A 16077-nucleotide genomic window follows, 5' to 3' on the forward strand; every position below is an offset into this window, starting at 1 on the left:
TCCTCCACAATGGTACTATCCATGATCGCTCTGCTGGTAGCATTTGTAGAAACATAAGGAACAGGAGTAGACCATTCAGCCCCTTGAGCCTGGTCTGCCATTCAATTAAATCATTGCTGATTTGCACCTCAACTCCATTTTCCTGTTTTTTTCCATATCCCTTGATTCTTTTACCTAACAAAAATCCATCTACCTCAGTCTTTAAAACTCCAATTGTCCTAGCATATACTGACTTTCACGTCGAATTACATTGAAACTACAGCACAGAAGCAGACCATTCGGCCCAACTGGTCTATGCCGACATTTATGCTCCACACGAGCCTCCTCCCTCCCTACTTCATCTAACCCTCATACGCTTATCTAGATTCCCCTTAAATGCATCTATGCTATTTGCCTCAACTACTCCTTGTAGTAGCGCATTCCACATTCTTACCACTCTTTGGGTAAAGACGTTCCTCCTGAATTCTCTATTGGATTTATTAGCGATTATTTTATATTTATCACCTCTAGTTTTGGACACTCTCACAAGCAGAAACATTTTTTCTGCGTCTACCCTATCAAACCCCATCATTACCTTAAAGGCCTCTATCAGGTCACCCGTCAGCCTTCTCTTTTCTAGAGAAAAGAACCCCAGTATGTTCAGTCTTTCCTGATAAGTATATCCTTGAATCTTTTTTGCACCCTCTACAATGCCTCCATATCCTTTTTATAATATGGAGGCCAGAACTGTGCAAAATACTCCAAGGATGGTCTAACCAAGGTTCTATGCAAATTTGACATAACTTCACTGCTTTTCAATTCTATCCCACTAGAAATGAACCCATGCTTGATTTGCCTTTTTTATGGCCTTAACCTGTGCCGCTACTTTGCGATTTGTGTATCTTTTGGAAGAGAGTTTCCGATTTCTACTACACTGTGAAAAAGTGCTTCCTGATTTCACTCCTGAATGGCCTAGCTCTAATTTTAAGATTACATCCCCATGTTCTTGATTCGCCCAGCAGAGGAAATAGTTTCTCTGTATCTACCTTAGCAAATCATAGATTCATAGAACGGTTACAGCAAAGGAGGCCGCCATACGTCCCATCGAGCCCGTGCTAGCTCTCTGCAAGACCAATCCAGCTAGTCCCACTCTCCCCCGCCCTTTCCCTGCAGCCCTGCAAATTTTTTCCCTTCAAGTACTTATCCAATTCCCATTTGAAAGCCACGATTGAATCTACTTCCGCCACCCTTTCAGGCAGTGAATTCCAGATCATAATCACTCTCTGCACAAAAAGGTTTTTCCTCATGTCGCCTTTGGTTCTTTTGCCAATCACCTAAATCTGTGTCCTCTGGTTCTCGACCCTTCCGCCAATGGGAACAGTTTCTCTCCATCTACTCTGTCTGGACCGCTTAGGATTTTGCGCACCTCTATTAAATCTCCTCTCAACCTTCTCTGCTCTAAGGAGAACAACCCCAGCTTCTTCAGTCTAGCCAAGTAACTGAAGCCCCTCATCCCTGGAATCATTCTATTAAATCTTTTCTGCACCCTCTCTAAAGCCTTCACATCTTTCCTAAAGTTCGGTGCACAGAATTGGACACAATACTCCAGTTATGGCCAAACCAGTGTTTTATAAAGTTGCATCATAATCTCCTTGCTTTTGTTCTCTATGCCTCTATTTATAAAGCTGAGGATCCTGTATGCTTTTTTAACCGCTTTCTTGACCTACCCTGCCACCTTCAACGACCTGTGCACATATATCCCCAGGTCTCTGTTTCTGCACCCCCTTTAGAATTGTACCATTTAGTTTATATTTCCTCTCCTCGTTTTTCCTACCAAAATGTATCACTTCGCACTTCTCTGCATTATATTTCATCTGCCACTCGTCTGCCCATTCCACCAGCCTGTCTATGTCCTGTTGAAGTCTATCACTATCCTCCTCACTGTTCACTACACTTCCAAGTTTTGCATCTTCTGTAAATTTTGAAACTGTGCCCTAAAATCCTTTTAACATTTTAAAGAATTTGATCAGATCACCCCTCATTCTTCTATACTCGAGAATACAAGCCAAGTTTATGCAACCTGTCCTCATAATGTAACCTTCTAAGACCCGCTATCATTCTGGTGAATATGCGCTACACTCCCTCCCAAGGCCAATATATCCTTCCTGAGGTGAACAAAGTACTCTAGATGGGTTGTGACCAAGGTTCTTCAAGAAGCATAACTTCCTCCCCTTTGTATTCCAGCCCCTTTGAGACAAAGGCCAACATTCCATTAGACTTTTTCATTGTTTTTTGTACCTGTCTACTAGCTTTTAATGTTTTGTGTACGTGGACTCCCAAACTTCTTTGCTCCTCTACAGTTCCTAGTTTCTTGCCATTTAGAAAATACTCATTTATCTTTCTTGGGTCCAAAGGTCCAAACCTTACACTTGCCCAAATTGAACTTCATTTGCCACGGTTTTGCCCACTCACTTAATCTGTCTATGTCTCTTTGCAACTTCCTGCTCCCATCGGCACTATTTACTGTCCCTCCTAACTTAGTGTATATCCAAGTTTGAAGATGACAACACCCTATTCTTTCATCCAAGTCATTAATAAATATGGTGAAAAGCTGAGGTCCCAATACAGATTCATGGGGAACACCACTTGTCACTTCCCTCCAATCAATCAGAGTAGTAGTCCCTAAGTTGCTCCACCATTTGGTTACACATTGAAGGGCTCGTGTAATAGATTTTGTTGCAATCCCAATGGGAATCCTGAAATGCACAGCCAGACCAGTGAAGCAAGATCCCTGAGTTTTGCACCAAACACCTATATCTAGGGCATCCGTTGCAGCTTGTGTCTGAAGCGAAGTGGTCAAGAGAAGGTCTCCAACAGCACAGACTGCTTGGAGATGCTCTAATCTGAAGCTGGGTCACTGGTAGGAAAACCTTCGCAGCAGCTTTGATGGCAAGCAAACAGAGAATAGTGGTGAATGGTTGTTTTTTGGACTGGAGGGAGGTAATGCAGTGATGCTCCCCAGGGGTCGGTGTTGGGGCCACTGCTTTACTTGATATATATTAATGACTTGGACTTGGGTCTACAGGGCACAATTTCAAAATTTGCAGATGATGCAAAACTTGGAAGGGTAGTAAACAGTGAGGAGGATAGTGATGGACTTCAAGAGGATATAGACAGGCTGGTGGCATGGGCAGACACGTAGCAGATGAAGTTTAAAGCGGAAAAGTGCAAAGTTGGAAGAACGAGGAGAGGCAATATAAACTAGAGGGCATAATTCTAAAAGGGGTACAGGAACAGAGAGATCTGGGGGTATATGTGCACAAATCGTTGAAGGTGACAGGGCAGGTAGAGAAAGCGGTTAAAAAAGCATACAGGATCCTGGGCTTTACAAATAAAGGCATAGAGTACAAAAGTATGGAAGTCATGATGAACCTTTTATAAAACACTAGTTCGGCCACAACTGGAGTATTGTGTCCAGTTCTGGGCACCGCACTTTACGAAAGATGTGAAGGCCTTAGAGAGGGTGCAGAAGAGATTTATTAGAATGATTCCAGGGATGAGGGACTTTAGTTACGTGGATAGACTGGAGAAGCTTGGGTTGTTCTCCTTGGAACAGAGAAGGTCACGAGGAGATTTCATAGAAGTATTCAAAATCACGAAGGGTCTAGACAGAGTAGATAGAGAGAAACTGTTCCCATTGGCGGAAGGGTCAAGAGCCAGAGGACATAGATTTAAGGTGATTGGCAAAGAAACCAAAGGTGACATGAGGATAAGCTTTTTTTTTTACACAGCGAGTGGTTTAGATCTGGAATACACTGCCCGAGGGCTTGGTGGAGGCAGATTCAATCACGGTGTTCAAAAAGGAGCTGCATAAGCACTTGAAAGGAAAAAAAATTGCAGGGCTACGGGGATAGGGCGGGGGAGTGGGACTAGCTGGATTGCTCTTGTTTAGAGCTGGTGCAGACTCGATGAGCCGAATGGCCTCCTTCCGTGCTGTAACCTTTCTATGATTCTATATATGCCAACCTAGAAAACCAGCGAAAGATGAACAACCACTTCAACAAAACTGTCACAGTCCCCAAAATGCTGATAACTTAAGAATGACCTGATTATAAGCCTATTACAGCGAGTTCAATCGAAACTACAACACAGAAACAAGTCATTCAGCCCAACTGATTTATGCCGGCATTTATGCTCCACACGAGCCTCCTCCCTCCCTACTTCGTCTAATCCTATCAGGATGCCCTTCCATTCCTTTCTCCTGCATGTGCTTATCTAGTTTTCCCTTAAATGCATCTATGTTGTTTGCCTCAACTACTCTTTGCCGTAGGGAGTTCCACATTCTTACCACTCCTTGGGTAAAGAAGTTTCTCATGAATTCCCTACTGGACTAATTAGCGACTATTTTATATTTATGACCTCTAGTTTTGGACACCCCCGACAAGTGGAAACATTTTCTCTACATCTAACCTATCAAACCTCCTGACTCCCTAAAGCCTTTCCACCATCTACAAGGCGTAAGTCAAGAGTGTGATGGAATACTCTCCACTTGCCTGGATGAGTGCAGCTCCAACAACACTCAAGAAGCTCAACACCATCCAGGACAAAGCAGCCCGCTTGATTGGCACCCCATCCACCACCCTAAACATTCACTCCCTTCACCACCGGCGCACCGTGGCTGCAGTGTGTACCATCCACAGGATGCACTGCAGCAACTCGCCAAGGCTTCTTCGACAGCACCTCCCACACCCGCGACCTCTACCACCTAGAAGGACAAGAGCAGCAGGCACATGGGAACACCACCACCTGCACGTTCCCCTCCAAGTCACACACCATCCCGACTTGGAAATATATCGCTGTTCCTTCATCGTCGCTGGGTCGAAATCCTGGAACCCCCTTCCTAACAGCACCGTGGGAGAACCTTCACCACACAGACTGCAGCGGTTCAAGAAGGCGGCTCACCACCAAATTCTCAAGGGCAATTAAGGATGGGCAATAAATGCCGGCCTCGCCAGCGACACACACATCCCATGAACGAACATAAAAAAACCCTATCATTATCTTAAAGAACTCTATCAGGTCACCCCTCAGCCTCCTCTTTTCTAGAGAAAAGAGTCCCAGCCTGTTCAGCGTTTCCTGATAAGGATATCCTCTCAGTTCTGGTATCATTCTTGTGAATCTTTTTTGCACCCTCTCCAAACCCTTTCTATAATATGGAGACCAGAACTGCGCACAATACTCCAAGTGTGGTCTCACCAAGGTTCTATACAAGTTTAACATAACTTCTTTGCTTTTCAATTCTATCCCTCTAGAAATGAAACCTGGTGCTTGATTTGCCTATTTTATGGCCTTATTAACCTGGGTTGCTACTTTTAGTGATTTGTGTATCTGTACCCCTAGATCCCTTTGCTCCTCTATCCCATTTAGTCTCTTATTATCGAAACACTATATGGCCTCCTTATTCTTCCTATCAAAATGCACCATCTTACACTTATCTGTACTGAAATTGATTTGCCAATTAAACTTGCAGAGTAAGTGTATTAATGTCCTCTTGCATTTTGACGCATTCTTCCTTTGTATTAACTACACCCCCCAATTTGGTGTTGTCTGCAAATTTTGAAATTGTACTTCCGATTCCCAAATCCAAATCGTTAATATAAATTGTGAAGAACAGTGGTTCCTGCACTGATCCCTGTAGAACACCACTTTCCACCTTTTACCAGTCTGAGGAGCTACCCTTAACTCCTACTCTCTGTTTTCTGTTTTGTAGCCAACTTGCTATCCATTCTACTACCTGTCCCCATACTGCACATGCTCTGACCCTAGTCATGAGTTTACAATGCCGTACTTTATGTTGATGACAAAGCTGGTGGTGCATTTTGGGGGGCTGGAGAGGGTGGGGGGTATCTGGGGTCACGTTCCTCTTGTGATATCATAGGTAGTACGTCTCAAAACAAGTACTTATATAGACACTTTGTAACTTAAGCTGTATGTATACACAACATTCCTTCCCTTGTACATAAAAGTGTGAAGGGGGAAATCCAAATAGTATCAGTTATGATACAGCACAGAAGGAGGCCAATCGACCCATCGTGCCTGTACTGGCTCTTTGGTAGAGCTAAAAAAAATTAGTCCTACACTGCTGCTCTTTCCCCAAAGCCCTATAATTTTTTTCCCCCTTCAAGTATTTATCCAATTCCCTTTTGAAAGTTACCATTGAATCTGCTTCCACCACCCTTTCAGGCATTGCATCATAACAACTCGCTGTGTAAAAAAATGTTTCCTCATGTCGCCTCTGGTTCTTTTGCCAATCACCTTAAGTCTGTGTCCTCTAGGCACCAACTCTTCTGCCACTGGAAACAGTTTCTCCTTATTTACTCTATCAAAACCCTTCATGATTTTGAACACCTCTAGCAAATCTCCCCTTAACATTATCTGTTCTAAGGAGAACAACCCCAGCTTCTCTAGTCATCCACATAACTGAAGTCCCTTGTCCCTGGTACCATTCTAGTAAATCTCTCTGCACCCTCTTCAAGGCTGTGACATCCTTCCTAAACTGCAGTGCCCATAATTGTACACAATACTCTAGCTGGGGCCTAACCTGTGTGTTTTGTAAAGGTTTAACATAACATTCTTGCTTTTGCACTTTTATGCCTCTATTTATAAAACCAAGGATCCCATAAACATTTTTTTTTTTAAAACAGCCTTTTCAACTTGTCCTGCCACCATCAAAGACTTGTGTACGTACACCCCCAGGTCTCTCTGTTGCTGCACCCCATTTAAAAATTGTACCATTTAGCTTATATTGCCTCGCATTCTTCCTACCAAAATGAATCACTTCACACTTTTCTGCGTGAAATTTCATCTGCCATGTGTTTGCCCATTTCACTAGTCTGCCTACGTCCTCCTGAAGTCTGTTACTCTCCTCCTTGCTGCTTACTATATTTCCGAGTTTCGTGTCACCTTCAAACTTTGAAATTATGCCGTGTACCTCAAGTCCAGGTCATTAATATACAGGAGCTGTGGTCCCAACACCGACCCCTTAGGGACACTACTGCACACTTCCCTCCAGTCTGAAAAACACCCGGTCACCACTACTCTCTGCTTTCTGTCACTTAACCAATTTCATATCTGTGCAGCCACTGCCCCTTTAATCCCATGGGCTTCAATTTTGCCAACAAATCTATTATGTGGTACTTTATCAAATGACTTTTGAAAGGCCATATAGACAACATCAACCGCACCACCCTCATCAACCCTCTCCATTACTTTATCAAAGAACTAAATCAATTCAGTCAAACAAGATTTGCCTTTAACAATTCTGTGCTGGGTGTCATTTATTAACCTATATTTTTCCAAGTGCCAATTAATTTTGTGTTGGATTATTGTCTCAAAGTTTCCTCACCAAAGATGTTAGGCTGTCTGGCCTGTTATCGAGTTTATTACTCTCCCCTTTTTTGAACAGGGGTGTAACATTTGCAAACCTCCAGTCCTCTGGCACCACTCCCATATCTAAGGAGGATTGGAAGATTGTGGCCAGAGCCTCTGCAATTACCACTCTTACTTCCCTCAGCAACCTAGGAAACATCCTGGTAAATTTTCTACTTTGAGCACTGCCAACCTCTTATCCTATCCAATTTTTCTACTACCTCCTCTTTTACTGTGACATTGGCAGCGTCCTCTTCTTTAGTGAAGATAGATGCAAAGTACTCATTTAGTATCTCAGCCATGCCCGCTGCCTCCACAAGATGATCTCCTTTTTGGTCCCTAATTGGCCCTACCTTTCCTTTGACTACCCTTTTACTATTTATAATGTTTATAAAAGACTTTTGTTACCCACAAATCTATTCCCATACACTCTCTTTGCCCCTCTTATTTCCATTTTGAATTCAGCTTGGTTCTCCACTGAATTATGATCCTGATATTTATCATAAGCCTCCTTTGTCTGTTTCATTTTAATCTCTATATCTTTAGTCATCCAGGGAGCTCTAGCTTTGGATGCCCTTCCTTTCCCCCTCATGGGAATGTATCTACTTTGTACTCAAACTATCTCCTCTTTGAAGGCCTCCCCTTGTTCATTTATTGTTTTACCTGCCAATTTTGGATTCCAATCCACCTGGGATAGATCCCTTTCCAACTCACTGAAATTAACCCTCCTCAAGTTGAGTATTTTCACATTTGATTTAACATTGTCCTTTTCTAGAACTTCTCTGAACTTAATGATATTGTGATCACTGTTTCCCAAACGTTGTCGCACTGAAATATGCTCCACTTCCTATGGGCACTCGTTTCTCTTGCTCTTGTCAATTGAAGCTGGCACTGTTTACCCAAAGCACTCCACTTCCCCCTCCCTAGTTCAATCTGGTACTGTTCCCCAAACCCAGTTACTGCTGGTATGTTTCTTTTCCCCCCGCCTCAAAACACCACTTGCAGTTTCTGCCCTTCCCTTTCCCCTTCTCTCTCCTCTTCATTGCTATCCATTTCCCTTTTCCCTTCATTATCATTTATTTCCCCATCTTTGTCACCATCCATTACCACACCTTCAATACCATCCATTTGCTGTCCTTTTCACTGCCATTTATTCCCCTCCCCCCACCCCCTTCCCTGTCTCGCTCGTATCAAGTCTGGCTGCTAATAGACAGACTGCTCTCAACATTGCTCCCATCACTAACCCAGTGATTCTGGCCACTGCAGGTGGGAATTCCTGATCCACATTGATTTTGGTCAAACATTGACGCTGATTGAGCCCCAACAACGTGACTGTTACCATGAAATGCTGATGGTTGGCATGTATAGGCAAGTTATTCTCATCTGGGCTGATCCTTGTGTGAAAGTCTGTCTGTCCTACAAGGGCACTGATTTGGACTCATGGTTGGGGCTGGGTGAAAGGAGAAAGGGAAGAGGATCGGAAAGCCTAAACCACATTTTGGCATTCGTCTCACGTCTAATAAATTACTGCCACGCCAATACCAAAGACCAGTCAAAGCGTAATAGACTCAGTAGTTCCTATCTATTTTGGTTGAGACCAGGTGCTGCTTCCACGTGTCCAACTAAATTCTCTAGTTATGAAAAGCCCAAGTTGTAAAGGCAAGGACAGCACTGCTCCCTGCAAGAGGAACGGATGGAGTTAATACCCCTAGTCATAAGACCCACCACTAAGGAGGAGGCATCAAGGCATCCCTACATTTTCTAGATGTGGACGTCCCAGGTACTTTCACATCTCCCAGCAACTGCAGGAATTAAGGAGATGAAGCCTTGAAGTGGAAACGGGAGTATGAGACCTAAAATAAAACCAACCAAGAATCAGGGGATGGGCTGCATGCAGATCAGTCCAATCAATCATAAGCAGCATCAGTTGGATTCTGACCAACATCATCTCTTGGTGCCTGCAATATTGCAAAACTTAAAAAAAACCAATAAACTCTTCCTGGTAACCGTCATAAGGATGACCTTGCGAGTAACACTCAACATGTTGTTCCAAGAAGTGGTCAGAGTATGAGTATTACGAGCTCAGGGTTTCCCCATTTTGCCATGCCATACAAGGAAGTAATACAAGGAGATACATTTCAATATTCATTCAATTTAACAACCTATCTGATAAATCGATCAATGCTGCCTCATTTCAAATGAAATAAATAACACTCCATAACATCAAAAATTATGTCTTGTGCCTACATAAAAAACATTGGCCTCGACATTAACCGCTCCACCCCCCCGCCCCCACCACCACAATGGGTGGGAGGAGATCGGCAGGGGGGCTTAAACCCTAAAAACACAGAACGCGACACCAGCCCGACACATACCCGCCTGCTGCCATTTTTATGGTGAGGGGGAGCAGGAGAGTCCCGTCTTAGAGAGGTGGGGCACATTAACATATTTAATTCAGGTTCCCACAGAGCAATTGCGAGCCTGTTTTAAATTTAACTGCTGCCGGCCGGGTTTCCCAGGGCTTGGGAAACCTGGCAGTAAAAAGGTGGGAGCTGCTCACTCCAGAAGGTATCTGCTTTTTACAGCACTCCCTGTGGGCCAGAAGGAGCAAGAGTGCTCCCCCAGCCCCTCAAGGAAGCCTTCGGCCTCCCTTCTACCGATCACGGACTCTCTCTAGCTCCTACAGCGATCGGCAACCTCTCCCTCTTTCCCCCACCCCCAGCAGCGAAGAGAGGCATGAACGGCAGAAGGGAGGCCCAAGGCTTCCTTGAGGGGCTGGGGGGAGCACTCTTGCTCCTTCTGGCCCACAAGAAGAGCTCTAAAAAGCATTTAGCTGCTCCACTCTTCATTTCGCTCCCGGGTTGCCTGAGCCCTGGGAAACCTGGCCGCCAACGGTTAAATTTAAATCAGGCTCCCAATCACATTGTGGGAGCCTGATATAAATATTATAATGATGTGTCCCGCCTCTCCAAACCAGGAAACATGCACGGCACGCAACCTGCCACAGTAAAAACGGCAACGGCCACGTACATGGTGGGTTGGGGAAGCGTTCCACGATTTTTAATTTTTAACCACCCCGCCAACAATGGGCAGGAGAGGGTCCAGTGGAGGGGGGAGGCGGAATTTAATATCGACCCATAGTATCACCAGGGTCAACAGTGTTGAGCCCAACTGGTATTGGATGGGCACCTTGCTAGTTGCAGGAGATGGCAGTTGCACCAGTTACTTTCTGAGGATGAAGTGCATGCTTTGGCTGATTAACTTGTCCTTGGTTGCTGCTGGATTAGTATCATAACCAGCAAGTGTGGGGCTGGTCAATCTTTTTCCATTGCAGGTGGTGTTGATACATACAATCAAAACTGCCTTGAACGTACCTTATGCCACACAGCACCAGGCGTACCTAAAAATGAGTTGCCAACTGGTGAAGCTACAACTCTGGACTACATGCATGCTGAACAGCAGAAGCAACATGCTACAGACAGAGCTAAGCGATTCCACAACCAGCGGATCAGATCAAAGCTCTGCAGTCCTGCCACATCCAGTTGTGAATGGTGGTGGACAATTAAACAACTAACGGGAGGATGAGGCTCCGTAAACATCCACATCCTCAATGATGGCGGAGTCCAGCATGTGAATGCAAAAGACAAGGCTGAAGCGTTTGCAACCGTCTTCAGCTAGAAATGCCGAGTGGACAATCCATCTCGGCTTCCTCCCGATATCCCCTCCATCACAGAAGCCAGTCTTCAGCCAAATCCGATTCATTCCGTGTGATATCAAGAAATGGCTGAGTCAATGGGAATCAGGGGAAAAACTCTCCAGTGGCTGGAGTCATACCTAGCACAAAAGGAAGATGGTAGTGGTTGTTAGAGGCCAATCATCTCAGCCCCAGGATACGGCAAAGGCTATGGGCCCCAACAACATCCTGGCTGTAGTGCTGAAGACTTGCCTCTAGCCAAACTGTTCCAGTACAGCTACAACACTGGTATCTACCCGACAATGTGGAAAATTGCCCAGGTATGTCCTGTCCACAAAAAGCAGGACAAATCCAATCCGGCCAATTACCGCCCCATCAGTCTACTCTCAATCATCAGCAAAGTGGTGGAAGGTGCCATCGACAGTGCTATGAAGCAGCACTTACTCACCAATAACCTGCTCACCGATGCTCAGTTTGGGTTCCACCAGGACCTCTCGGCTCCAGACCTCATTACAGCCTTGGTCCAAACATGGACAAAGGAGCTGAATTCCAGAGGTGAGGTGAGAGTGACTGCCCTTGACATCAAGGCAACATTTGACCGAGTGTGGCACCAAGGAGTCCTAGTAAAATTGAAGTCAATGGGAATCAGGGGAAAAACTCTCCAGTGGCTGGAGTCATACCTAGCACAAAAGGAAGATGGTAGTGGTTGTTGGAGGCCAATCATCTCAGCCCCAGGACATTGCTGCAGGAGTTCCTCAGGGCAGTGTTCTAGGCCCAACCATCTTCAGCTGCTTCATAAGGTCAGAAATGGGGATGTTCGCTGATGATTGCAGTGTGTTCAGTTCCATTCGCAACCCCTCAGATAATGAAGCAGTCCGTGCCCACATGTAGCAAGACCTGGACAACATCCAGGCTTGGGCTCATAAGTGGCAAGTAACATTCGTGCCAGACAAGTGCCAGGCAATGACCATGTCCAACCATGAGAGAGTTTAACCACCTCCCCTTGACATTCAACGGCATTACCATCGCCGAATCCCCCATTAAAATCCTGGGGGTCACCACTGACTAGAAACTTAACTGGACCAGCCATATAAATACTGTGGCTACAAGAGCAGGTCAGAGGCTGGGTATTCTGTGGCGAGTGACTCACCTCCTGACTCCTTAAAGCCTTTCCACCATCGACAAGGCACAAGCCAGGAGTGTGATGGAATACTCTCCACTTGCCTGGATGAGTGCAGCTCCAACAACACTCAACCACCTTCTCAAGGGCAATTAGGGATGGGCAATAAATGCTATCCTCGCCAGTGATGCCCACATCTCATGAATGAATAAAAAAAGTGATACTTTTAGTAGATAGACATCAGAAACACCAATCATGCCTGCAGGCTCAGGAGCACTTGACAGAATGTTTAGAGTGAGTCTTAATCAACATTTTCAACTGAGGTGATTGAAAAATCTTTGAAATCTGTGGAGGAATCTGGTTGCTAATTAAAATAGTACGGTTGTCAAAATGTTCTTTAAAAAAGAAATCCAACCTGGGTTATTGGAACGACTTTAAAAAGGACTAGAGAAAAACAATGAAAATACATTAGCCGGGTGCAAAAGCAAAGGCATATGTAATTCCAGTGGTAATAAATGAATTGGTGTTTTGTGGGTAAGGTCCTCTTATGCATCACATGGGTGCAGGAAGGCCGCACGGAGGATGCTCTAACATTGTGATATTACAATGACAGAAACATCTTAAAATCTAGGAGATCTCTTTAAAATTCTCTTAAAAGATGATCCAATTTCAGTGACTTTCTGCAATGTAAGTAGGGTGTGGAGTTTACCAGGAACAAAGAAAATTATTTGTTTTTAAAAAAGCATAAATGAGCTTTGCTTCCATTCAAAATCTGCAAGTCAACTCCATTAATGAGGAAAACTTGCATACTAACTGCACCATATGCATACACTAAGGCTGAATGTACTGGGCATGGTGTGAAAAACCATTACAAATTCCAGTGATGGTCATATTTGAAATCATTTGACAGTACAATGTACTTACTTCTTGGTTCATCTGTAGTAACAGATTCAATGAAGTCTTGTGGGGTCATATATAGCTGACCATCATGTTCCACTGATGTAAACAGCCTAAATCTTTGTTCTTGGGAAGAAACATATAGTTCCACATCTTCAATATCTGATTCTTCCATTGCGTTCTGTAAGACATAAAATCCAGTTGCTGGTCTTCAATTATTTTTTGAATACTTATTTTTACATTCCTTATTGCAATGCAGAAGTCACTTTAGTACGTAACTTCAAATCACCTAATTGATCAGATCCACTTCACCCTTTGAACAAAAACTTCCTCTAAATATCAAATGAAGGACTTTAAACAGGCAAAATCAAGAAGGATATTGTCCCTTCAAAACCTGCACATGGCGACACATCAACATGACATTCCCTTCCTGAGCTGTTTGATGAAGTGTTTCTTTTTAATCATAGAAGGCATTGCAAGTTTAGCATCATTGCAAAGTGATTTCAGCTTTGCACCAACACCAAACTGGCCGTGTAAATCCAAAGTCAGGCACCAACTAATTCTGTAATGAAACAGAATGAGACTCCTGGAGAGGGCAGTCTCAAACTACTTTGATTTGACACATGAATTGTAAATTCAGTGCAATGTCAAACCTGGTTTACAATGTGCTAAGGATTCAACCTGCTGGGTATTTGTAAACCCACCCATCCTCAATTTAAGTGTTTAGTGAGTAGGGATGCCTCCCTTCCCACATTCTAAACATTAACATTTTTAACTGCTGGGAGAGAACTCTTCCCCATGTCTGTATCCAGGCAAGTGCACAGATTTCTCTTGCACAAGGCTGTTGGAAGCACCTGCTAGGCAGGAGCTAGGCAATGTAAATACCGTTCTACCTGGCTGAGTCCTAAATGCACCCTTGGTGAAGTACTTAGACCCAGCTGGATCTTTATATATTAAAAGTTAATGGGCCAGAAATTACTGTAGCCGGCGAACCATTGGCTTAGACTTGCCCTTGCCCGTTTAATTTCCATGAGCTTTTGCACGACAAGTTGCTGTAAGTGGGAGATTGAAATGGTGCAGCACCCTCTACAGGGCATCTGGGACCTGTGTGAGCAGAGCAAGCAACTGGGTATCTCCTTAACCAGATTGAAGAATTGTTAATGAACAATGCAGAGTCTGAACCAGGAAGTGTAAGTTAGAATAGTAAATTCAATGTCAAATCAGGTACAGAAAGCAAAATAAAAAGAGAGGCAAAGAAAGATTGGATTAAGAAAGAGAAAAAGAGACAGAAAGAAAAAAAAATTTTTAAATGTACATTCTTGTAAAAGTTAATTTTCAGTGCCGGACAGGTTGTTTGACAGTAATTAAGACTTATCACGTCATTAAAAAGGGTACTTGGACTGAAATGGACAAGAACTAACTTTCTGTGGTGAGTTCAGTTCATATCTACCGTGCAAATACAGGAACTTTACGCCGTTCAATGTATTTAGTTGATGAGTCACAACGAGATGCCGTTTTCAGGAAGGTAACGGCGGAAAGGCGCATTGTGGACAGCAACCTCCGGATTTTCGCATTTAACCACGCATCTGCCCTCGCCTGTAGTTGCTGTACAATTGCGCATAAATAATGGTGACTGCCGTTAGCCTCACCGTTATTTTGACAGTAAATTCTAGCCCAATGAGTTTAGAACAAAAAAAGAAAAATGAATCCCAACTTATTACTGGCACTAAATAAACCAAGCAACCTTCAGATTCACAGGATGGGAACAGTGGTGGTGATTTGATCAACTGCTGGTAATGGAAAAAGTGCCAGTACAGGATAGGTAGGATTATATGATTTAAAAAGGGATCACAAGGTCAACATGATTTATATTTAAAAAAGGACAATATCCCTCATGATTTTCCCTGTTGACTACTTGAGCTTATTCCTGTGGTGGGTGGGGTGTGCTGAAATGAAGAATGTATTTGTCATACAGCACTTTATTCTAAATTACAAGATGTTACGCAATTTTCCTGGATTTCAATTTAGCACCCAGTGTGATGTTGCAAAATGCACAGCATGGTTTCAGGCCAACAGGAGTCAGGCAGCATGTTGAAAAAGACAATTCATTTGAATGCTGGACAAATGAGGACATTTAAACAACAGAAGCATGAATGAAATTGCACATTTAAGGATGAGAAAAAGCATTGAACAACAGAAAGAGTGGAAGAGGAGACAGTATAACTGAGAACTACAAACCAAATCTATGGCATTGCAAAATGATTTGATGCCAATATATTTACACAAATATGGTCTTCATTTAAAGAACATGGGAGTAAATTAATAATACTTTGGAAGAAAAAAAAGCACAGAAAAGGTAGGACTTCCAGTGACATTACAGGTGGTGATAGCTGCATGGAGATCAGCTCTTAGCTGTCTAATTAAAAACCAGCTGAAATCTGTTCCGCAAACCTTTGTAGCTAGTCAACACCCTTATGAAAGTCAAATACCTATTTCCAAGCCCAAGGGGGATTTGAAAGATCACCCAAGAAACAGACAAATAACCATAAATATTCAGTTAAGCCAGAATATCTATTTACTCATCTAACTGACTGCAATAATTGGAGATCTTGTCATGATGGGCTTTATATTTTAATATGATATTAAAAATCTGTAGCATGGTCACTTTAAAAGGCTTGTGCATAATGTATTTGGGGAAAATTCTCTTGTTGACCTGATTTCTCTGTATTGGAGGGAATCCATATCGCTAACTCGTATGCAGACCATCACTGGAAGTAGGCAGTCTTGGTGATGGAGAGGATATGGGGTTGGAAGCCCAGCTCAGGATCAAATAGCATGCCATGGTTGCAAATCGTCTAGTTCAGCCTCAGACAGTGGCCATGGAGAGCGATGGAGTCGGTGGCGAGTGAACGGAGTTTCTGGCGAGGGCTGAAGACAATTGCTTCAGTCTTCCCAATAT

General features: G+C 43.6%; 1 protein-coding gene across 3 annotated transcripts in view; it reads right to left on the bottom strand.

The window, feature by feature from the left end:
- LOC137323490 (calcium uptake protein 3, mitochondrial-like) overlaps nucleotides 1-16077 on the bottom strand; it is a 208633-nt gene that overhangs the window by 160789 nt on the left and 31767 nt on the right. For all 3 annotated transcript variants that reach the window (XM_067987021.1, XM_067987012.1, XM_067987002.1), the window contains exon 2: nucleotides 13146-13299. In XM_067987021.1, coding sequence (XP_067843122.1) covers nucleotides 13146-13299 — 154 coding nt within the window. The remainder of the gene's footprint in view (nucleotides 1-13145; nucleotides 13300-16077) is intronic.

Source organism: Heptranchias perlo, chromosome 1 (assembly GCF_035084215.1).
Source record: "Heptranchias perlo isolate sHepPer1 chromosome 1, sHepPer1.hap1, whole genome shotgun sequence".
Taxonomy (NCBI): domain Eukaryota; kingdom Metazoa; phylum Chordata; class Chondrichthyes; order Hexanchiformes; family Hexanchidae; genus Heptranchias; species Heptranchias perlo.